This window comes from Rhincodon typus, chromosome 1 (assembly GCF_021869965.1).
Source record: "Rhincodon typus isolate 14 chromosome 1, sRhiTyp1.1, whole genome shotgun sequence".
NCBI classification, from domain to species: Eukaryota; Metazoa; Chordata; class Chondrichthyes; order Orectolobiformes; family Rhincodontidae; genus Rhincodon; species Rhincodon typus.
Genome location: NC_063332.1, coordinates 78,000,607 through 78,024,676, shown reverse-complemented (window position 1 = coordinate 78,024,676; position 24,070 = coordinate 78,000,607). Strand labels below are relative to the sequence as shown.

Sequence of the window (24,070 nt, the reverse complement as noted above, 5' to 3'; positions counted from 1 at the left end):
TGTTATTCTCAACTTCTTAACTACCCTGATTACCACCTGTCTAAATGAAAGATCACATTTAATTGGACTCTGTACAATGGAACCGGGATATACTCTCCACCTGTCCTATTACTAACAGTTTGGATATCATTGAACTCTCTGGAGCAAGAACTAAATTGTTCTATAGCAGAAGTTTGAGTAGGCGCTGTATCCATTAGTACAGTTATGGGCTTGGATGCTTCTGTTGAAGGAAAAGAGAGTATTTTCCCTTGAGTTAAAAATCATTTGCATCTATCATTCTTTTTTACTTCTTCTGTGCTCGCAGCTGTATCTACCTTCAGTCTCTTAGTTGTTGTTAAAGCTACAATCTGGCCTGTGGTGTTGTTTTCCTTTTGAGTTTCCTTTTTGGATTCACTCTTATGAGCTCCAAACGTCTCACGAGTTTCCTTGTCAACATTAAGCATTCTGAAAAATGTATCCAGTCTTATTACAATGGATACCACTTGGCTTCTGATTTTCACCTCCATCCTCAATACTATTATTCTGATCTGTGGAGGAGACCTACAGGCAGCTATCCATTCCTTACTTTGGCTGCTTGCCTTTCTTTCAGAGAAACACATAAAATTGGAGCAGGGATAGTCCATTCAACTTTTTAAGCCTGTTCCACTGTTCTGTGTGTGATCATGGCTGATCATCCAACTCAGTACCCTAGTCCTGCTTTCTCCCCATACCATTTAATCTCTTAGGGAGCATGGAATTCAGAGTGAGCTTGCCAACTGGATACATAATTGGCTTAATGGCAGGAGACAGAGCGTGGTGGTGGAGGTTTGCATTTCGGACTGGAGGCTTGTCATCGGTGATGTTCCACAGGGATCGGTTTTGGGTCCTCTTTTGTTTGTCATTTATATGGATGATTTGGATGAGAATATAGAAGATATAGTTACTAAGTTTGCGGACGACACCAAAATTAGTGGTGTAGGAGACAGTGAAGAAGGTTTCTAAGATTATAAAGATTGCACCTTGATCAACTGGGTCAATGGGCTGAGAAATGGCAAGTGGAGTTCAATCTGGATAAATGCGAGGTATTGCATTTTGGTACTATCAAGGGTGGTGCTATACAATTAATGGTAGGGCCTCATGTAGTGTTATAAAACAGAGGGGACCTCGGGGTTCAAATACATAATTCTTTGAAGTTTGCATCACATATAGACAGCGTGGTTAAAAAAAGCATTTGGCATGCTTCATTGCTCAGTCCTTTGAGCATAAGAGTTAGGAAGACATGTTGAGATTGTACAGGACATTGGTGAGTTCTCTTCTGGAATACTGTGCCCAGCTCTGGTCATCCAGTTATAGGAAGGATATTATTAAGCTGGAGAGGGTTCAGAAGAGATTCACCAGGATATTGCCGAGAATGGAGAGTTTGAGTTCTAAAGAGAGGCTGGATCGGCTGGGACATTTTTTCACTGGAATGTAGGTGGTTGGGAGTTACCTTTTCCACTGGAATGTAGGTGGTTGGGAGTTACCTTTTCCACTGGAATGTAGGTGGTTGGGAGTTACCTTATAGAAGTTTATAAAATCATAAGTGGTATAGGTATATTTAATGGTAGTTGTTCTTTCCCTAGGATGGGGGATTTCAAGAATAGGAGGCACATTTTTAAGGTGAGAGGAGAGAGATTTAAAAAAAACACGAGGGGGCAAAATCTATAAACAGAGGGTGGTTTGTGTGTGGAATGAACTTCCTGACGAAGTGGTGGATATGAGTACAATTACAGTGTTTAAAAGACTTTTGGATAAGTACATGAATAGGAAAGGTTTGGAGGGATATGAGCTAGGAGAAGACAGATGAGACTACTTTAGTTTGGGATTATGTTTGGCGTGGACTGGTTGGACCAAAGGGTCTGTTTCTGTGCTGTATGACTCTATGAACTATATCTAACTTGTTCTTAAAAACATTAAATGTCTTGACCCCAATCACATACAGAAATCTACAGGCTAACCATTCTCTGAGTGAAGAAATTTCTCCTCCCGTATCTTTAGTTTGACCCTGGTTCTGGACAATCATCAGAAATATCCTTTCTACATTTTATAGGGGATCATTTAGCTTAGTTGGCTGAACAGCTGGTTTGCAATGCAGAGTAATGTTAACAGCATGGGCTCAGTTCCTACACTGGCTGAGGTTACTATTAAGGCCTTTTCTTCTCAAACTCTTCCCCCACCTAAGATGTGGTGACCCTTTGGCTAAACAACCAACAGACATTTCTCTCTAATGAGAGAGCTGTCATTTGGTCTAGTAAGACTATTGTGACTTTGCCTTTTTTAATCCTGTTAGAATGTTATAGATTGTTATAAGATTCCTCCATATTCTTCTAAACTCCAATGAATATAGTCCCAACTGCTACTGTCTTTGTTAACAAGTCAATCCTGCCATCCCAGGCATCTGTCTGGTAAAACTTTGTTGCACTCTGGCCGCAGCCAGAACATCCTCCCTCAGATAAGGAAACCAAACTGCATGCAGTATTTCAGGTGTGGTCTTACCAAGATCCTTTACAGTGGCAGCAAGACCTCACTGCTTCTGTACTTGAATTCTCTTGCATGAAGGCCAACAAACCATGTGTCACCTTTACCACCTGCTTTACTGCCTGCTGCACTTGCATACATACTTTCATCAATTGGTGTATGAGGATACCCAGGTCTTGCTGCACATGACCCTCTCTCAATTCATAGCCATTCAAATAATAATCCACCTTTCTGTTTTGTCTCCCAAATTTGATATCCTCACATTTATCCACATGATACTGCATCTACCATGCATTTTCCCACTTACTGAGGTCCAAATCACATTGAAGCATCTCTGCATCCTCCTTACAGCTCACCATCCATCCAGCATTGTGTCATCTGAAAAACTGGAAATATTATATTTTAGTTCTCTAATCTAATTCATTAATATATAATATGAATAGCTGAGGTCAAAGCTCTAATTCCCACCATACCCTACTAGTCACTGCTTGCCACTCAAAAAAAACCCTGTTTATTCCTACTGTTTGTTCCCTGTCACAAATTCTCTACCATGTCAGTTCACTGCCCCCATCGCATGTACTTTAATTTTACATGCTGATCTCTTGTGTGGGATCTTATTGTTAACCTTCTGAAGTCCAAATAAACCATATCCACTGGCTCCTCCAATCAACTCTACTAATTATATCCTTGCAAAATTCCAGTGGTTTTGTGAAGCATAATTTCCATTTCATAAATCCATGCTTACTCTGTCCAATCCTGTCACTGTTTTCCAAGTGCTCTGCTATCAAGTCTAGCATTTTCCCTCCCACTGATGTCAGGTTAACCAGTCTTTCATTCCCTGTTTTCTCTCTATTTTGTTTCTTAAATACTGGGGTTACATTACTACCATCAGATCCATAAGAAATGTTCCACTCTCCTATTTTTATCCTTTTCACATTGACATGGTTGACAGAAGAATAATTTAGTTTTTACGAATTAGCTCATAATTGTCAGCCATTATTGCTGTCTGATTTGCGGTTGCAACTCTTTGGTCCTCAACATGAGTTCTTATTATAGAAGGAAACGTGTTTTAAACTTTTCTCAGAGAATAATCTCTGAGAGCTTCATATATGGTGTCAGCTTTCAAAGCTGGTATCCAGCTGTCAAAATCACTTCGCTTAACATTTTGGAATTCAATATAGGCTTGCCCAGGCTATTTCCTTAAATTCTGGGACTTTTGCCTTTATGCCTTAGGCATTAACATAAATGCAGCCAATACAGTTTTCTTTACAGCACTGTAATCCCAAGAAACCTCAATTGACAGTGAAGCATAAATTTCATGTGCTTTTCCTGTCAACTTACTCTACCTGGAGTACCTGGCCTCTAAATTTCCTGTGAATCCAAATGCCATGCTAGTATTTTAATAATCTCTGCCTTTCTAGCACTGCCAGGCAATGTCACCTCCAGTATACCTAGCAAATCAGTCAAAGTGGTCTTTGAAATTTCACTTAAGACTATTAGGAACAACTCTGCCACCTGAAGGAAATTCTTCACCGTTTCCAGTGCCATGTCTTAATTGCAGTACAGAACCTGATTGTTTTCCTTCACTTGTGTTGCTTATTGATACCACACCCAAATCCTTGTTGCCTCAGTTTCAAGTCAATCCTTAATAAGTCTCCAAAATCTGTTTCACTCGCTGGGATGTCCCATTGGAAATCAAGCTCTATGATTCATGGAGGCATCACAAAAGTTAAGGATTCTTAGGAAGTACACCGAATTCACCAAGCTTCCTGTCTTGAAGACACATATTGACAGAAAAGTTGGACCAAGTTTCTATAATTAACAAAAAATACTATTTATTACATGTAATCAGACTCTGGCTATGGATTATTAACCATTGGCATACATCTCCACCTATTAAAACTCTAATCCTTTTATAAATGGACACACATACACAAAAATGTAGGCATTATGGATGGAATGAAAGACAGGGAAGGCAGTTCAGTGGTTCCTTTTACAGGGTTGTCAAGACGCATCTGATGAATATTTTTTTGGTCAGAATGTGTCTTCTCGGTCTTCCTTCTCCAGACACTTTCACTGGTTTATGGGGACACAGGGCACCAGTTGACACTTATAAAAGGTCCCTAACTTATTAATTAAATATCCTGGCTTACAGCAACTTCAGGCTTAATGTAGCCTTTTCTGCAGAACTTGAGCTGATGGAGGTTTGAAGACTTTTCACTATTTAGGTCTGAAGCCTTTTCACTATCTTATACATGGACCCAGGCTGCTCACTTACCGTGAGCCAATCACTGAATTGTTGGTAGGCAGAATGTCATCAAAATTGGTCAGTAATCCACAAAACAAGCAGCTGCTTGCTGCTGACTGAATCTCCATTTGTATACATACCATGGCTCCAGTTTTGCTGCAAACTATATTCCTTCAGCAGTCATTGATTTTTAAAACAGTCCTTTTCCAATTTCAGTCCATGATTAAAATACAGAAAAATAAAAATACACAGTCTTTACACTGCCCTGAACTTTAATCCTGAGGATGCAAGAAGTGGGTGAGTTTCTCCAATGTGCCAGCCTATCCAATTATTTGTCACTACCATGACATTCCCCATCACATCTAGGAGGTGAATACACAGTAATTCCCAGCAGGTTGCTGTGAAGGATAACTCACATGGGTAATGGAGTCCAGTTTTTGGGAGCAAGTTTGGGGTGGGAGTAGTGGAGGGAACTCTAAGAACTCTAAGCAGCAACAGGATACGGCAGAATCAGTTCCACCATTCAATGTGATCATAGCTGATCTTGAGCTTCAACTCCATTTTACCATGTGCCCTATATCTATTGATTCTTTGATGTACCAAGCATTTACATATACCTCACACTCGTAAAACTCCATCTGCCAACCTGTTGTTCATCCACTTAACCTGTTGTTTTTTGTTTGTTTTCTGGCCTCCTATATCCGCTTCACTGCATGCATTTACACCTAACTTTGTATCTTCAGAAAACTTAAATACATTATGCTCTGTCTATCCTTCTGTATCTAAAAATAGATTGTAAATGGTTGATACTCCAGCACTGATCATTACATCCTGCCGTCTTGAAAACATTTATCCCTATTCTTTGTTTCCTGTCTGTTAACCAATCCTTCATCCATGTGAATATGCTCCCCCCTCCCCACTTCTCTTCATTCTCAACCTGATATGCCCTTAAGCTTGCACGGTGAACTTTTGTGTGGCACCTTTTAGAAATCTAAACATACTGCATCCGCTCATCCCCGTTTATTTACTTTGCTAATTACATCCTCCAAAAAAACTCATCCATTTTTCAAACAGGAATTTCATTCTGTAAAACCACTTTACTTGTTCTAATCATATTATTACTTTTCTAAGCATGATGTTTAGACTTCCTTAATAGTAGATTCCTGCATTTTCCTTATGATTGATCCTAGGCTAACTGGCTTGTAGTTCCCTAATTTCTCTCTCCCTCTTCTCTTGAACAGCGGTATTACATTTGCTAACTTACGATCTACTCAGACTATTCTAGAAACTAAGTAATTATAGCCAGCACGTATACAATCTCTGCCGCTTTTTTATTAAGAGTTTGAGGGTGAAGGCCATCAGGCCCTTGGGAATTGTCAGATTGTCGTCCTTTGTGTTTCTCCAATACTTTCTCTTCTACTGATATTTAACCTTTATTTCCTCACTCTAATTCACCTCCAGGTAACCCTCCATTTCTGGTATGTAACCTACATCTTATATTGTTAAAGCAGACACAAAATATTTGTTCAATTTCTTTGCTGTTTTCTTTCTTCCCATGAAATATATTTCCTCCATAAAGTATAACTTTTGGTAGATGACATGGAGTACTATCAGTATTGCAGAAGAAATACATTCTCTCTATGTCAAAACACAGCTGAATGGTGTAAAAAGCAGCGAAAAAGGACGAGCTGGAGTTAAGTTGAAGTGAGACATTGATAAATTAAAATTGTAGAAAGAAGAAATAATTGAAAACCAAATGTAAAATGGTTAATTTGACAAATGAATAATAGTTCAGAAGTGACTCTGTGGGTAAACTCACAAATGTGGTTTCCTGTCATAAATGTTAACTAGATACTAACATATTATTGGATTTCATATCTGTAGGCTCTGCAGAATCTGGGGTTTCATTTTGGGTCATTTTCTGCTCCTTGTACTAAGGATCTGGTATACCTCATTGAACCCAGTGTGGGCATGCAACACATTCAACACTTTAACGCTGTCCCTGGGCATCATAGTGACTCTGGACAGAATATATTCCGGTAAGGAGAACATTCAAGCAATGCAGTCTGCTGTTACATTCAAGAAGGTTACAATGTAATGCTGGTTAAGTAAACTGTAATATATGTTATTGCTTTCTGAAAAGCCTTCAAGGTTATTTTAAATGTGACAAGCATATTTTTCAAATAATTATGATCTGCCACATAAAATCTTTTGACCATCATTTGGCTTTTTTTAAAGCAGAAAGCATTGGGAATACACCAGAAATATTGGGTCTTAAATAAATTAGAACAATGAAGATCGTGGTATGATACTTTTGTTTTGTCTCATGGGATGTAAGACCAGCATATTTTACTCATCCCTAATTACTCTTGTACTGATAGGCTTGGCACACCATTTCAGAGGGCAATTAAGATTGTGGAATTCACGCCCTGGGTTAGTGGCTGGGCAAAATCTATTCAAGAACAGGTCAGATAGATGAATAGAGGAAAAGTGATTGAAGGGACATGCGACCAGGATAGAGAAATGTGTTTGGAACCATTGCTATGTAGTTTGGAGTCACATGTGGCCCAAACTAGGTAAGGATGGCAGGTTTCCATCCCTAAGGGATATCAGTGAATCAGATTTATTTTATTACCATGATCAAGGGTCGTTTCCTGGTCACCATTAGAGAGATAAATTGCCAGATTAATTAATTGAATTTCACTTCCACTAGCTGCCATGATGCGATGGATTTGAATTCATTTCCCCAAGGCACTAGTCTGGGCCTTCGGCTTACTAGCCCAATAACATTGCCATGCACCACCCTAGAGGATAAAGGATTAAAAGGGATATACTGAAGCCAACTGTATTTTCCTAATATTTGAAAAATCGAAAGTGAAGGACCACGGAAGTAAGATATAATGTTAGATGTTTAGGATAGTGAACCAAGGAAACTCCTTCACTTAGAGCTGTGAGATTGTGGAATTCACGCCCCGGGTTAGTGGCTGGGCAAAATCTATTCAAGAATAGGTCAGATAGACAAATAGAGGAAAAGTGATTGAAGGGACATGCGACCAGGATAGATAAATGTGTTTGGAACCATTTGCTCATGTGGAAGATAAATTCTGTGGACAAAATGCTCTGGTTGCTGGAAATCTGACAAAATACCTGACTTACCGTGGCCACCCCCTCCACCCCCCAACCCCGGACTGGAATTGGACACACCCTCCCCTTATTAATTGTGGGAGCACCCCCTGACTGTCCTTAGTCTCCTTTAATACCATTAAGGACTGGCCCTCTTTGACTTTCAGACATGGCCATTTGGTTGAAACACATGCAGTGTGTTGCTGCATGAGCAGCTGACACATTGGGTCGTTGTGACATTGATATAGCATGGTGCTGTACACCAATCAGTCCATCCCCTTGGCTGATCAATCCTGACAGTGATAAACTGACTGCCTCTCCCTATCACTAAAAAGCAATGAACAGATTTCTTTCATGATCTGTATTTTCACAACTTTCTCATCATTGCCTACTCTGCTCAAGATGGCAGAAAATTCCCCTTGGTAATTTATGTGCATCATTTATTTATTAATGTGTGTGAACTCTCCGTGACCAACACAGTTAATATTAAGTATTTATATGATCCAGGGATGATTAAAACTAATCTGCAAAGTGCGCTCCTCAACAGGATCAGGTGCTGAGCACAAACCAGATTTTGCCTCAGTCTTGAATAGCTACAGGATCTAAATACACAATTTTTCTCAGTTTATTATTAGTTTCCTGTGGCAGTGCAAATTGAAAATCAAAGCCAAGTGCAGTATTCAGGTAAAGCAGTGTTGGATACAGGGACTAATTGAACTACAGCAGGATAGTGGGCAAGGAGATGGGAGTGAGGAGGTAGGAGCAATGGAGGAAGACAACAGGAAGAGAGGATGAGGACGATGGCAAGGAAGGGTGGCAGAAGAGGAAAGAGAGTGGTGGGAAAGTGACTGGACAGAGTTGAGCAGGGAAATGGGGAAAAAATGTTTGATACCATCCACTAGGAAATTCCTTTCTGGATGGTGCTCATTTTAGTGGTAGACTCCTGGATGTACTGGGTCTTAAAAAGATTTTGAGCAGTTTGATGGATTGGAGTGAACTATCCTTACACCCTGTGTATAGGAATTGCGTTTGAGAAGTTGGGTGTGGAAGCGATTGTAGTAGGGTCAGTTAAAGCAGTAGATTAAATGTCGTTGCTTTTTCTTGATGGGGCTGGAAAAATATGGCAGTAGATACCACTGCTTCATGTATCACTGGAAATCATGGGTGAGATGGGGATGTTAGGAGATTGATGATGAGAAAAACACAAAAAAAGTTATAAAAAAGAAATGGTGGGGAAGAGATGATGGGGAACAGTAAAGGGAAAACGTTTTCGTGTTTCATTAAATGTTACAAGTTTAATTCGTAGATAAATGGAAGTATTTTGAATGAAACTGATATTGACATTCTACAAAAGGTACAACTAGGTTAAAAACAGTTTTGCAAGCTGGATATCTGAACTAAAAACAAAATGCTGCAGAACATGCTGTTTTTAGTACAACTGGATTAGTTACATTCGCAGTCCCGTTCTGCCAGAAAAAGGCTGACTACTTGGAGACCAGCTTTTATCAGTCCTGAATCATATAAATATTTAATGACAAGGGTGTGGATTGCAGATAGCTCATAGATATTACTAAACAAAAGATGCATGCAAATTTATTTACATTTTGTTTTATGCAGATTATCTTCCTTGTTCAATAGAATTCAATTAATTCAGTGCTTGAAAAAGCCTAAATGCTTTTGTGTAGAAATGCTTGGCAGGGCACTGCATCAGTTTACAGGAGGTTCTATTGTTTCTAGAACCTAATCTTGTGTAACTACTGTAAATGGGCTTTCACAGTGCCATCTACACATGCAAGTGCATGTAGATACTTTTAGAATGTGTTTTCTAAAAGCGTTTTAATGATAGAGGAATATTCAAGACATTTTGAAATGTAATCTGGAAATGTAATCAGGGTTGTTGATACGTAATAGGTGGTTGCTTTGTTTAGCATTAATCCTCTTCCTTGGCTACAGTTAGGAGGTCATGGGATCAATTCGCATATTGAAGATTTGAGTACATAACACGGCCTGGCTCTGCAGTACCTTTGATGACTGTATTGTCAAATGTTGTGTCATTTGTATAGGATCATAAGCAGTATGGGAAAGTAAAAAAGAACAGTGGGGTGCAAGGGCATCTTCCATCGTCCTGACCAATATTTATTCCTCATCCAACATAATTACAATGTTTTTAAAAAAAATCTCATTGCTGTTTGTGGAAATGAGTTGAATTCAAATTGGCTGCTGCAGTTCCTACAATGCAACAGTGACTATACTTCAAAAGTACCTGAGATAGTAGGAACTGCAGATGCTGGAGAATCCGAGACAACAAGGTGCAGAGCTGGATGAACACAGCAGGCTAAGCAGCATCATAGGAGCAGATACCTAACTGGCTGTGGAGTATTTTGGGTTGTCTCATGAATGTCGAAGATGCTATATAAAAGCAATATTTATGATTATTTTTAATTATTTCTATGGTGCATCCATGCACAATCCTTGACTGGAAAGACAGAAAGGTGTTCCAAGTCTTGAAATTAGCAACAATAAAAGCTGAGTCACCTGGCATCCTCGTGTGAGAAACCTCCTTACCACTGTTTGTGGTCTTAGCTTTTAAGATACAGCCAAAAATCAGAACTTAGCCACAGCTGACCACAACTACTTTCTCCTTTTAAGTATTTCCATTGTGCTGTTAATGGATTACTTCAATGGCAGTTATGAAGTGTTGTTTTAGCATATTTGTTAAGTATATCCTCCACAACTTTATTTATTAAAATAATGAAATTTTCGTTATTTGTAAATAAGCTTACCACTTACCACTAGGTTGATCAAATGCATTTCCCTATACTCCCCCTCAACTGCCACACTGGCCCTACCCTGCCTTTTATAACTTGTGTTTGTTAACATACTCAAGTGACTAAATCTACTTTGTTTAAGCTGTTCTGGGACCTCTGAGGCTAACTGATAAGTCTGAATTACTGGTCATGACTGATTATGATAGGCTTTGCAATCAATGACTGAAAAATAAAATCAACTCATTGCATTTTCTGTCAGATTTTCAGAGGCTTCCACAGGAAGAAGAAGAAATGAAATCTACAGAGAAGAAGATGGAGCCTAGTGCTGTACGCAGTTGGTTTGTCAGTGGAGCAGCATTTGGGAGTTTGTTGTTCCTCACACAGTGGATATTTGGAGAAGTCTCACTCGTCTCTCGATGGGCTGTGAGTGGTCACCCAAATACTGGACCAGATCCTAATCCTTATGGGCAAGTAACATCGTACATGGAAATTTAGGTCTTAAGTCATTCAACTGGTGTCAGCAAAACTTTTTTCTTGCAAGGGGAATATCCCATTAAAATACCAACTTGGTTCTGATTAATTTATCAAGATTATGGATTGTATGACACAATCATACACTGCTTGTTCATCACCATTTCAGGAGAGTCTTGACTTTGAGCCCTGAAAGCAGTTAAGTTTTGTATTTTGTGATTATGATTGTTCACATCTTAATTTTTTGTCCTTGGTCTAAATGGATATACCTGAGGGTACACAAATATTTGGAAACAAGTTTCTTGACACTGGGAACCAGTTAGCTGTGGATGCTAATTCCCAAGGCTTTGAAATTGATGCATATTACCATTAGTAGTTGTTGGTTAAATCTTGTAAAGGTTACCGGGATGCCAGTGAACACCAGACCAGAGCAAGAATTCTCCTCAGAGGGGAGCAACTGAAACAGAAGATAACATTGGCCAGGAATCGGGAGAGTTGTGGTATTGGTGGCCAAGAGAGATCCAATTTGTGATCATTGAAGTGGGCATACAGTGGCTTCCAGAACCTTAATTAGCAATTTGACAGCGCTCCACATAATTGCACAAAGGACTTCATGATATAGACGGATAACATACTAGCTTGGATAGAAGATTGATTGGCTGGCAGAAGATATAGAGTATGTATAAATGGGTATGTTTCAGATTGGCAACTTGTGATAAGTGGGAGCCTCAGCTTTTTACAATTTATTCCAAGATTTAGATAATGGGATTGAAGGGCTGGTGGCTAAATTTGCAATGAACACAAAGACAGGTAGGGAAATTTGCTGTGCAGCTAACATAACAAGAATGTAGACCAATATAGATAGGTTGAGCGATTGGGCAAAAATCTGGCAGATGGAGTGTAATGTGGGAAAGTATGAAGTCATTCACTTTGACAGGAAGAAAAAGAACAAATATTACTTAAGTAGACAACAACCGCATAATTCTGAGGTGCAGAAGGATTTAGGTGTTTTAGTGCATGAGTGATAAAAGTTAGTAGGCAGGTACATCACATGATCAGGAAAGCTAATGAAATGTGAGCCTTTATCATGAAAGGAATTAAAGTTAAATGTAATGATGTTATGCTTCAGTTAGACAAGGCATTGGTAAGACCACATTTCAAACTCTGCAGTTTTGCTGTTCTCATTGAAGGAGGGATGTAAATGCATTGGAGGCCATTCAAAGAAGGTTTATTAGATTGATACCTGGAAGTGGTGGATTGTCTTATGAGTTCAGGAGATTGAGGGTTGATGTGATTGAACTTTGTAAGATCGTGAATGATCTTTACAAGGTAAATGTGAAAAGGATGTTTACTGTTGTGGGTGAGTGCAGAACTAGGGAGCACTGTTTTAAAATTAGGGATTGCTCTTTTAGGAGAGAGGTGAGTTTTTTTTCCTTTTAGAAAGTCATGTGACTTTGGAACTCTGCCTCAGAAGGCAGTGGAGACAGTGTTTGTGAATATTTTTAAGTTGGAGATAGATGGATTCTTGTTACGCAGGAAATCAAAGGTTATCGGTAATAAATAGGAATGTGGAATTTGTAACTCAGACTGCTCAGCCTAGATCTTATTGAAAGGTGGAGTAAGCTTGGAGGGCCACATGGCCTAATATAGTCATAGAGTCATACAGCATGGAAACAGACCCTTTGGTCCAACCACTCCATGCTGAACATAATCTCAAACTAAACTCGTCTCACCTGCCTGCTCCTGGCCATTTCCCTCCAAATCTTTCCTATTCATATATCTATCCAAATGTCTTTTAAATGTTGTAATTGTATCCATATTCACCACTTCATCAAGAAGTTCATTCCACACGTGAACTACCCTCTGTGTAAAAAAATTTGCTTCTTACGTCTTTTTTAAGTTTCTCTCCTCTCACCTTAATGTGCCCCCTAGTCTTGAAATCCTGCATTCGAGAGAAAAGATGACTACCATTAACTCTATGTATATCGCTCATTATTTTATATCAGGTCACCTCTCAACCTGCTACGCTCCAGTGAAAAAAGTCCCAGCCTATCCAGCCTTTCTTTATAACTGTCTCAATTAATATGTATATGTTGTTGCATCTGGTATTTGCTGCTTCAGGTCAAACCAGTATTATAGTAGGGTCCTCAAACAGGCAATAGGTCTTTTATTTTATTTTTGTGTGTGCAGGCCCAGGATGGATATTATCTTGCCGGTGCCAATAGGGCAGGCAAGTGCTTTCAACTCGTAATAAGCATGTGCTTCCTTGCTGCCATATTGGAGACATGATAGTGGATTAGCAGCTGAGAAAAGGATGTGACATAATTACATTTTTGGGATCTCATTTCTAGTATTGCACTCCATAGAAATAGAAATTGTGAACTCTGGAAATAAAATTAAAATACAGAAATTTATAGAAAGATGCTATTTGCCTGAAATAGATGTCAAACATTTTGTTATAATCGATTCTGATGTTCTATTGTACATATTAATTCCGTGTTGTGGTTGGTTGGCTCCCCGAGCTGGTTCGTTGTTTTTCCGCAGACGTTTCATTACCATGCTGGATAACATCATCAGTGCAGCCTCTGATTAAGCGCCGTTGTGTTTTCCCACCAGTTATTTAAACTCTGGAATCCGTTGAGCTGGATTATCTCACTTCCAGTTTTCCTTTGCAGTGGAGTGTATGGGGTTGAGCTCTAAGTGTTTGTTAATGGCTTTCTTAGTGGAATACCAGGCTCCTAGGAATTCCCGTGCTTGTCTCTGCTTTGCTTGTCCCAGGATCTTGGTGTTGTCCCAGTCGAATTGGTGGTTCCCCTTATCCATGTGGATAGAGATGAGTGAGTATTGGTCATGTCTTTTTGTAGCCAGTTGACGTTCGTGTACTCTTGTTGTTAATTTCCTTCCTGTTTGTCCGATGTAGTGTTTGTCACAGCTTCTGCAAGGAATCTTGTATATGACATTGGTCTGGTCTATTGTGGGTGGTGGGTCTTTGGTTCGGGTGAGCAGTTGGCGTAGGGTTGATGTGGGTTTGTGTGCTACTCTGATGCCCAGTGGTTGTAGGAGTCTTGTGGTCAGTTCAGATATGTTCCTGATGTAAGGTCGCATGGTGAGTGTGTTGGGGCATATGGCATCTTCCTGGCATCGTTCGTGTAATAGGCATCTTCTGACCCAGTTTTTCGGGTATCTATTGTCTTTGAAAACCTGGAAGAGGTACCCTTCTTCTCGGCATAGCTCTGTGCTGCTGCAGTGTGTTATTGCCCATTTAAATAATATTCTCATGCAACTTTGTTTATGTGTCTTAGGGTGGTTGCTGTTGAAAATACAGTACTTGGTCAGTGTGTGTGGCTTTCAGTACTTGGTCAGTGTGTGTGGCTTTCCTGTGTACCTTTGTTAGGAATTCCCCATTCCTGCGCTCTACCATGACATCCAGGAATGGAGCTGTTTGTTCTTCTTCTCTAGTAAATCTGATTCCGGTGAGGGTGTTGTTTATTAGTTCATGTGTCTCCTCCAGTTTGGTCCGTTTAATAATGACGAAGGTGTCGTCCATATAGCGTATCCATAGTTTTGGTTGGATTAGAGCCACTCAACCCAAGAGTTCCTCAATTCCATCAAGGATGTAAGAGTAGATGACGATGAGACCATGGTATCGTTTGACATTACTACCCTATTCACATCGATAGACATACCACTAGCAAGAGAAACAATGACAGCCTACTAAAACAAGAACAAAACCCCAGAGTCGCCATCTCCACAGATAACATGCTGAAGCTACTGGACCTATGCCTCACACCCACTTCACCTTTAACGGCCAAATATATGAACAGATCAACGGGACACCCATGGGATCATCTATCTCCGAACTAATAGCCGAAGCGGTGATGCGGAGACTTTAAAGTACGGCCCTTCTGCTAATCCAACTAAAACTATGGATATGCTATGTGGATGACACCTTTGTCATTATTAAACGGACCAAACTGGAGGAGATACACGAACTAATAAACAACACCCTCACCGGAATCAGATTCACTAGAGAAGAGAAGAAGAACAAACAGCTTCCATTCCTGGACGTCATGGCAGAGCGCAGGACAAATGGGGAATTCCTAACAAAGGTACACAGGAAAGCCACACACTCTGACCAACTACTGAATTTCAACAGCAACCACCCTAACACACACAAACAAAGTTGCGCGAGAACATTATTTAAACAGGCAACAACACACTGCAGCAGCACAGAGCTACACCGAGAAGAAGAAGAGTACCTCTTCCAGGTTTCAAAGACAATGAATACCCAAAAAACTGGGTCAGAAGATGCCTATTACACGAATGACAGCAGGAAGATGCTACATGCCCCGACACACTCATCACGCAACCTTACATCAGGAACACATCTGAACTGACCACAAGACTCCTACGACTACTGGGCATCAGAGTAGCACACAAACCCACATCAACCCTACGCCAACTGCTCACATGAACCAAAGACCCATCACCCACAATGGACCCGACCAGTGTCATATACAAGATTCCCTGCAGAGACTGTGACAAACACTACATCGGACAAACAGGAAGGAAATTAACAACAAGGGTACACGAACATCAATTGGCTACAAAAAGACACGACCAATACTCACTCATCTCTATCCACATGGATAAGGAGAACCACCAATTTGACTGGGACAACATCAAGATCCTGGGACAAGCAAAGCAGAGACAAGCACAGGAATTCCTAGAAGCCTGATACTCCACAAAGAAGGCCATCAATAAACACTTAGAGCTTGACCCCAATATACACTCCACTGTGCAGGAAAACGAGAAGTGAGGTAATCCAGCTCAACAGACTCCAGAGTTTAAATAACAGGCGGGAAAACACAACAGCGCTTAATTGGAGGCTGCACTGATGATGTTATCCAGCAGGGTAACGAAAAGTCTGCGGAAAAACAACGAACCAGCTCGGCGATCCAACCAACCACAATATGCATAACCCCAGCTACAAATCTACTCAAAAACCTTAAACATATTAATTTCAATTTTAAACAACTTTGATATGCATTTTCAAAATTTGTAACCCTATATTCTTTTTTCCTATCGTGTGCTGTGCCCAAATGATAGGTCCTTGACAGTTTCCTCATGCTTGATCCTGAGACTCTGTCTTTTGTCCGTGGGTAATTTGGCATTGATTTACACTCTCAGGAGCAGGATGATGAAGCAGGTCCCAAATCCACCTCAGTTGGATTGGGAATCAAGCTCTTACTGTTAATGTTAATTGAATTACAGACTAGACATCTCGCCAACTGAACTAACCAGCCTCCATAATGTCACTCTGCAAAAAATGCATTTTGTTTGTTCTGTTGTCATTCCAAATTTTAGCTTTTTGTTCAGGCAGCCTGGCTGTTGTCACCGTGAGAAAGGGATGTTTGAGGTAATATTTCATTGTTCCTATCATTCCCATTTTAATGATGTCACCAACATGGTAGATTTGTGGACATTCATTGTAAATGATTATAAAAAGTTATGAATGAAAGTTCTCAATAAAATGTTATCTGGGATATAGAAATTTAAGTAATAGACCCATTTTTTTACCCAGGTGCATGGACCTTTTGGATTTTCAAAGTTTGTTCCAGTGATGTGAGCATTGCTGGCGAGGCCAGCATTTATTGACATCCCTAATTGCCTTTGCCTGGCAGTGTTCTGCCTTCTTGAACTGTTGCGGTCCATGTGGTGTAGGGTCATTCACAATCTTGTTAGGAAGGAAGTTCCAGGATTCTAACCCAAAGGCATTGAAGGAACAGCAATATAGATCCACCTCAGGATGGGGTATAATTTTGGAAGGGTATTTTCAGGGAGTGATGTTCTCATGTATCTGCTACCCTTGGCTTTCCAGGTGGTACAGGTTACAGGTTTGGGAATTGCTGTCTTAAGGAATCTTGGTGAGTTGTTGCAATGCACCTTGTAGATAGTGCAGGCTGCTGCTACTGTGCATTAATAGTGAATAGAGAAAACACTGAAGGTGTTAGAAGGGGTGCAAATCAAGTGGGCTGCTTGTCTTAGATGTTGTTGAGCCTCTTGAGTGTAGTTCAAGCTGTACTCATAAGGATTTCAAAGATGAACATATGTGAAGGGGGAAAGAGTGATCAGTAATGTAGGAACTAACCTTGCAGAAGGGTTGGCTTGGGTGGGGGACCATCAGGAATCCAGGCTCGAAGTGCAGGTAACCTGTTTTCGAGTTGGGGATGGAGTCGCTGCATCAGGTAGACGTAGGGTGCTGTGCTCGGATAAAGGGTGGATTTGTTGTGCGAACAGTGGGTTGGGGCTGGAGGCCCAGGCCAAGACCGGCAATGGGATGCATGATTTCTGTTCCTGCCCCAGGTGTGAGGGACCATGCATGAAAGGCAGAGGATATGAGGTTACGTATGTTGCTTTGGTGGAACATGGGGTAGTGTGTGGGGTGAATGGTGAATGCTGGAAGATTGTTTTATGTTTCTCACCTTTAGAAAAGGTAAGATCTGATCTGATCTGATCCTGGGACTCCTTTGAGAGATGTTCAACATCCTTTGGAATTGTAAATAGGAATGTCTGTGAATAAAATTTGCATAAACCCACTGAGACTTGCATTGTTGTCAAAAAGACTATCTAAAACAGTGTGCAGTTGAAAAAAACACTGCTGGTTATTTGAGTGTGCCTGGTTCTACAAAACATGCATGAATGATTTTCCAAACTATCACTTTCACAAAAGGAATAATGGGGTGCTATTGGTGGACAGTTCGAACTGCTCTTGAATGAAAGTTTTTTTATTGATTTAATGCTTTTAATACTTGAGAAAATGCTTGTTGATGTAAGGTATTAGCCACAAATAAAATGTTGGTTTTTGATAAGTTAGTCAACATTGAAGCAAAATGTTTGTTTTCATGAGGAATTTGTTCTTGCAATTTCACTGCATTGGCTGCATTAGATGTTTATTTTCTATTAATGAGTGTGTTTTTGTAGATAGATATTATATTGTGTGACATTGATATTATACTGGTAACTTTATTTTCTGTCCTGATGTCTCCTGATTAAAGCATCTGATAATAGGTCAGTTGGCTTGAAAAGAGAAGGGCAAAGGATGATGGGTAGGAGATGATTGACTTAGGAACTATAAAGAGCCATGAACATGATTGAGGCATATTGCATGTGAGGGACAATGAGACATGGGCTTGGTTTGGCATAGGGTTAAAAAGCTAGATGAACGGCAACCATTGTTGATTATTTCAAAAACCCATCTGGTTCACTAATGTCCTTTAGGGAAGATAATCTGTTATGCTTGCCCAGTCTGGCCTACATGTGATGCCAGACCATTGTAGTTGACACTTAACTGTCCTCTGAAACGAAAGACAATCAATGCAAAGACAATTCAGTGTGGGCAACAAATGCTAGCCTATCCAGAGACAACCGTATCCAGTGTAAGATTAGAGTTAATCCTGGTATAATGGGGTATGAGAGGTGGGTACAGGGGAATAAGTTGACATTGACATTGTATGTATGACAGATCAAGGAGGTTGGATGGATGGGCATATGATGGCATAAAAGTGTAAGGGGCTGCAGGGATATAGGTTGACATAGAGAACAAGAGGGTTAGAGAAAGAAGGATGTTTTCTGTTTTTTGTCTTTTTTTAGACTTTGCACATCATGCCTTGGTCCTCCAGCAGGCTTTCCATCCAGCCCACCTTGAGAACAAGGCAGCCTGTTAGCCTTATCTCAGTTGCGTAATGTAGACCACCAGCGCAGACCAGAAATCCAAAGTGTATGGCCATGTTTCAACACTGAGATTGCGGAACCAGGATTTCTCCCACCTCTAAACAAGGGAATGAAAATCAGGGCCTTTATTGTGTAAGGATGTCTGCAAACTGTGGATTCAGAGTTGTGCAAATTAATAAAAAAGCTTTTTCCTTCTTCCAGAGGTCTGATTTTGACTGCCATGGCACTTGGTGTGATGTTATCCTTTTGGCCTTCTGTGGTTAACAGCGTTGCCTTTTGGCTAATAGGTATGGGATTCATAGTGCATGATAATAGTGTTTTGTAGAATAAGAAAAACATCGATATTTTCTACCTTATGCTGTCTCCCTCTGTTAAAGACTCATGTTGGTGTGCAGACTTATGGTACCTAAGTTAACAACTGTTCATGTGGGTTAGTCAATAAGTTATTAATAGCTGTCAACTCTCATCTCAGGACCCGGAAAATACTTGAACTGTTTTGTAATTGTCCCCAGCTAATGTTTGATTAAATCAGTACAGGTTAGAGATCAAACTGTAACAACAAACAACAGCAGGCCAATCAGCCTTTCAAGCCTGCTCCATCATTCAGTGAGATAATGGCTGATCTGATTTTAATCTTAACTCTACATTTCCGCATATCTCTAATAAACTTTCATCCCTTTATTAACCAAGAATCTTAGCTACTTTTACCTTTAAAAAATTTAAAGAATCTGTATCCACAACCTTTCAGCAAGGAAATTCCAAAGATACTCAGCACTCTTAGAGGATCCTCATCTCTGCCTTCAATGGGCAGTTCTTAGTTTTAAACTATGACCCCTTCAGTTATATAGCTTATCTCTGGTAAAATGATCTGTCTTGAACCAGCACTAGAAAATCTTCTCTCGTTAACTTGTATTTCTCTGCAATTTATTTGATCAAATCCATTTTGATTCACTATAAATGGTAATGAGCAGGTAACAAAATGAGAGAGATTTGTGTTGCCAAAATCTTTTAATGTTGGTAGAACTGACAAAGTGTGGACTAAAAAATAACAAAATAATGATTTCTAGCTCCTTATTTAATTCCTGTAGCATACAAGATTTCAGACCAGGTTTTCTGCCAGGAATATTTTCTGATAGCTTCACAAGGCTACAAAACTTTATTTAAATCAGGATATAATAAGGAAGCCCACAATTTCCATTTTTTCCAACTCATTCCAATTAGTGCTAAGCTTGACCATTCAAAATGTACATTAAAGACTGGTGAGGCTCTCTTGCTTCTCAGGTATGAAAACAAAGTTACATATCATTTATAACCTCCTGCCATCATTGCAAGAGTTGGAGTTTGCTTTCAGTGACCCCTATTACAGAGTATCATGCGGATGAAGAACAAAGACAACATGTAGGTAGATAAGATGGCATCAAAGACAGATGCCTTGTGATGGAAGTAATGCCACCAATCAAAACTACAAGCTCAGGCCCAAACCTGGAACTGAACAGATTTGCATAAGCATCAGTAAGTTCAAGTTGATCAGTGGATTGGATGTAGAATTTTCAATCTGGTGCATGGATATCTATTCAAAAATAAAACATCAGGGTGATACAGCTTCTGGTGCTTTAGAGACGTCAACTTTAATGCTGCTGCATCCTTTCAGATTAATAAAGGGAATGTCTGCAGTTAATAACTGCTGTAGTATCGTCTGCAACCAAATGCTGCAACCATTGTAAGGAATGCTATCATTTCCTTTCACATGCATATTAATTAGAGTATGGCAGATAGTCCACAAGTCAGGAAGATGGTAATGTGGTGGGGGGAGGATGCAATAAATAGGTTATGCAGAAGAATTACAGATCAGCCCATAGTTTTCCCAACACTTTTCCCACTCAGTGCTAAGCGTGACAATTCAAAATTAGTAAAAATAGTCTTTACACATTCTCCATCACTAAATATTTTTGAAAGACCATCCATAAAATTGTTTGCAAAGACAATTAGTTACTTGAAAAATAGATGTATTAAAGGGTAAGGAGAATGTGAGCAGAGTGGAATTAAAATCAAGTGAGTTATGGAAAAGCAGTGGTACAGAATGACCAAATATAAGAACATAAGAACTAGGAGCAGGAGTAGGCCGTCTGGCCATTCGAGCCTGCTCTGCCATTCAATAAGATCATGGCTGATCTTTTCGTGGACTCAGATCCACTTACCCGCGTTCTCACTGTATCCCTTAATTTCTTTATTGTTCAAAAAAAATCTACCTTTTCTTTCAAAACGTTTACTGAAGTAGCATCAACCACTTCACTGGGCAAGGAATTCCATAGATTAACAACCCTCTGGGTGAAGAAATTCCTTCTCAATTCAGTCCTAAATCTGCTCCCTCTAATCTTGAGGCTATGCCCTCTTGTCCTAGCTTCACCTGCCAGTGGAAACATCCTCTCTACTTCTATCTTATCTATTCCCTTCATAATTTTATATGTTTCTATAAGATCCCCCCTCAATCTTCTGAATTCCAATGAATATAATCCCAATCTACTCAGTCTCTCCTCATAAGCCAACCCGCTCAACTCCGGAATCCTTGTTCTGTACTCTACATTTGGGTCTCATAGACTTATAGAGTCAATGAGGTGTACCATATGGAAACAGAACCTTCAGACCAACTCGTCTATGCTGACCAGATATCCTCAATCAATCTAGTCCCATTTGCCAGCATTTGGCCCATATCCCTCTAAACCCTTCCTATTCATAAACCTATCCAAATGCCTTGAGGTTCCGAGGAAGGGTCACCGGACCCGAAACGTTAACTCTGTTTTCTCCTCCACAGATGCTGCCAGACCTGCTGAGCTTTTCCAGCAACTTTCTTTTTGTTGCCTTGAGGTTGTTGGCTTGCTAGCCAAGCTGGCTGGTTATCGTGCAGATGTTTCATCACCATGCTAGATAACCTCATCAGTGCGGCCTCCGATGAAGCGATGTTGTTCTACTTCGCTTGGTATTTACATGATCCGGCCTGTTAAGTTGGGTTGTGTCATTTCTGGTCCTGTTCTGCATGGGTTTGTAAAAGGGGTCTAATTCCACATATTTGTTGATTGCTTTATGCCAGGCCTGTAGGAATTCCTGTGCATGTCTGTGGTTGTCTTGAGCTAGGATGGTCACGTTGTCCCAGTTAAATTGATGGCCTTCATTGTCCGAGTGCACTGAGATGAGGGAAAATTTGTTGTGTTGTTTTGCTGCTAGCTGGTGTTCGTGTATCCTGATGGCTAGTTTCCTTCCAGTCTGGCCGATGTAATGTTTGTTGCAGTCATTGCAAGGTATTTTGTAAACTACGTTGGTTCTGCATGTCATGGATATGGGTTCTTTGGTTCTTGTGAGTGTTTGTCGTAGTGTGGCTGTGGGTTTGTGTGGCACCATGATTCCTAGTGATTGAAGGAGTCTTGTTGTCAGTTCTGATATGTTCTTGATATAGAGCAGTGTGGCCAGTGTATTGGGGTGTACTGTGTCTTTTTGGCATTGACTTTCTTGTAGGCACTTGTGGATGAAGTTGTTGGAATATCCGTTGTTAACAAAGACCTTGTATAGGTGCTCTTCCTCCTTCCTGCATAGTTCTGGCATGTTGCAGTGAGTTGTAGCCCATTTGAATAGTGTCCTAACAAAGCTTTGTTTGTGGACATTGGAGCGATGGCTGTGGAAATTGAGGATTTGGTCAGTCTGGGTTGCTTACCTATATACTGTGGTTTGGAACTCCCCGTTAGTCATTCGTTCTACCCTGACATCTAGAAATGGAAGTTGATTGTTGTCTTCCTCTTCTCTCATAAATTTGATCCCGGTGAAAACATTGTTGATGAGATGGTCTGTCTCTTCTAACTTGGTGCGTTTAATGATGACAAACGTGTTGTCCAAGTATTGGATCCACAGTTTCGTCTGTATCGGGGGTGGGGGGGCTTTAGTGCGTCCCAGTCTTTGCATGACTGCCTCTGCAATAAGTCCTGAGATGGGTGACCCCATAGGCGTGCCATTGATTTATTTGTATATTTGGCCATTAAAGATGGAGTGTGTGGTGAGGCACAGGTCCAGTAGTCTGAGCGTGTTGTCCTTGCTGATGGAGCTGTTTGCAGTCGGGGTTATTTATCTTGCATTTGGTAATGTGGCAAGTGTTTCTTTGTCTAGTGGTACGTCAATGGACATGAATAATACTGTCATGTCAAAGGATACCGTAATCTTGTCGTCGCTGATTTTAATGTTCTTGAGGTTGTTAAGGAATTCCTGGGTTGAGTGTATGGAGTGGGGTGATCTATTGACCAGGTGGTTCAGTCTCTGTTATAGGTCCTTGGCCAGTTTGTATGTAGGTGTACCGGGTAGGAACACAATGGGTCTGACGGGGATGTCTGGTTTGTGTACTTTGGGTAGTCGGTAGAAGCGGGGGGTTGAACAAACCGGACTACATCGAGAAAGCACAGGCACTGCTTGCAGATACACACACTTACCAACAGGTGGAGATAGACCCAACACTGCAGCAAGCAAACAGGATAGCCTCTCTGCTCCTATGATGCTGCTTGGCCTGCTGTGTTCATCCAGCCCTGCACCTTGTTGTCTAGGATCACCCAAACGCTGAGGAGACTAAAACATGCAGGACAAATAACCAAGACAGACTACATGAAAATGAAACCAGCAGAAATGCCGATTCCAAACAGTCCCATCAGCAAGGACAATATGCTCAGACTACTGGACCTATGCCTCACCACACACTTCATCTTTAACAGCCAAATATACAAACAAATCAGTGGCACACCTATGGGGCTGCTCATCTCAGGACTTATTGCAGAGGCAGCCAAGCAAAAACTGGAATGCACTACCCTCCCCCTCATACAGCCAAAACTGTAGATCCGATACATGGACGACACGTTTGTCATTATTAAACACACCAAGTTACAAGAGACACACCATCTCATCAACAACGTTTTCACCGGGATCAAATTTAGCAGAGCAAAGGAAGACAACAATAAACTTCCGTTTCTAGATGTCAGGGTAGAATGCACTACCAACGGGGAGTTCCAAACCACACTAACTGCATATTAATGAACTAAACATTTTCTTTAATTCTGCTTAAAATAACACTGCCTGTTACTGAATATGAAGAAGGTGTTTGGTGTGCTTGCCTTTATTGGTCAGTGCATTGAGTAGAGGAGTTGGGAGGTCATGTTTTAGAATATTGCATTCAATTCTGGTCTGCCTGCTATAGGAAGGG

At 40.4% G+C, this 24,070-nt stretch overlaps 1 protein-coding gene across 1 annotated transcript in view; it reads left to right on the top strand.

Moving 5' to 3' along the window:
• The window catches only part of LOC109914674 (PGAP2-interacting protein), a 115,318-nt gene that overhangs the window by 40,535 nt on the left and 50,713 nt on the right, over positions 1 to 24,070 (top strand). Inside the window, exons 3-5 of the mRNA XM_048599521.1 lie at positions 6,629 to 6,783; positions 10,895 to 11,102; positions 19,042 to 19,127. Coding sequence (XP_048455478.1) covers positions 6,629 to 6,783; positions 10,895 to 11,102; positions 19,042 to 19,127 — 449 coding nt within the window. The remainder of the gene's footprint in view (positions 1 to 6,628; positions 6,784 to 10,894; positions 11,103 to 19,041; positions 19,128 to 24,070) is intronic.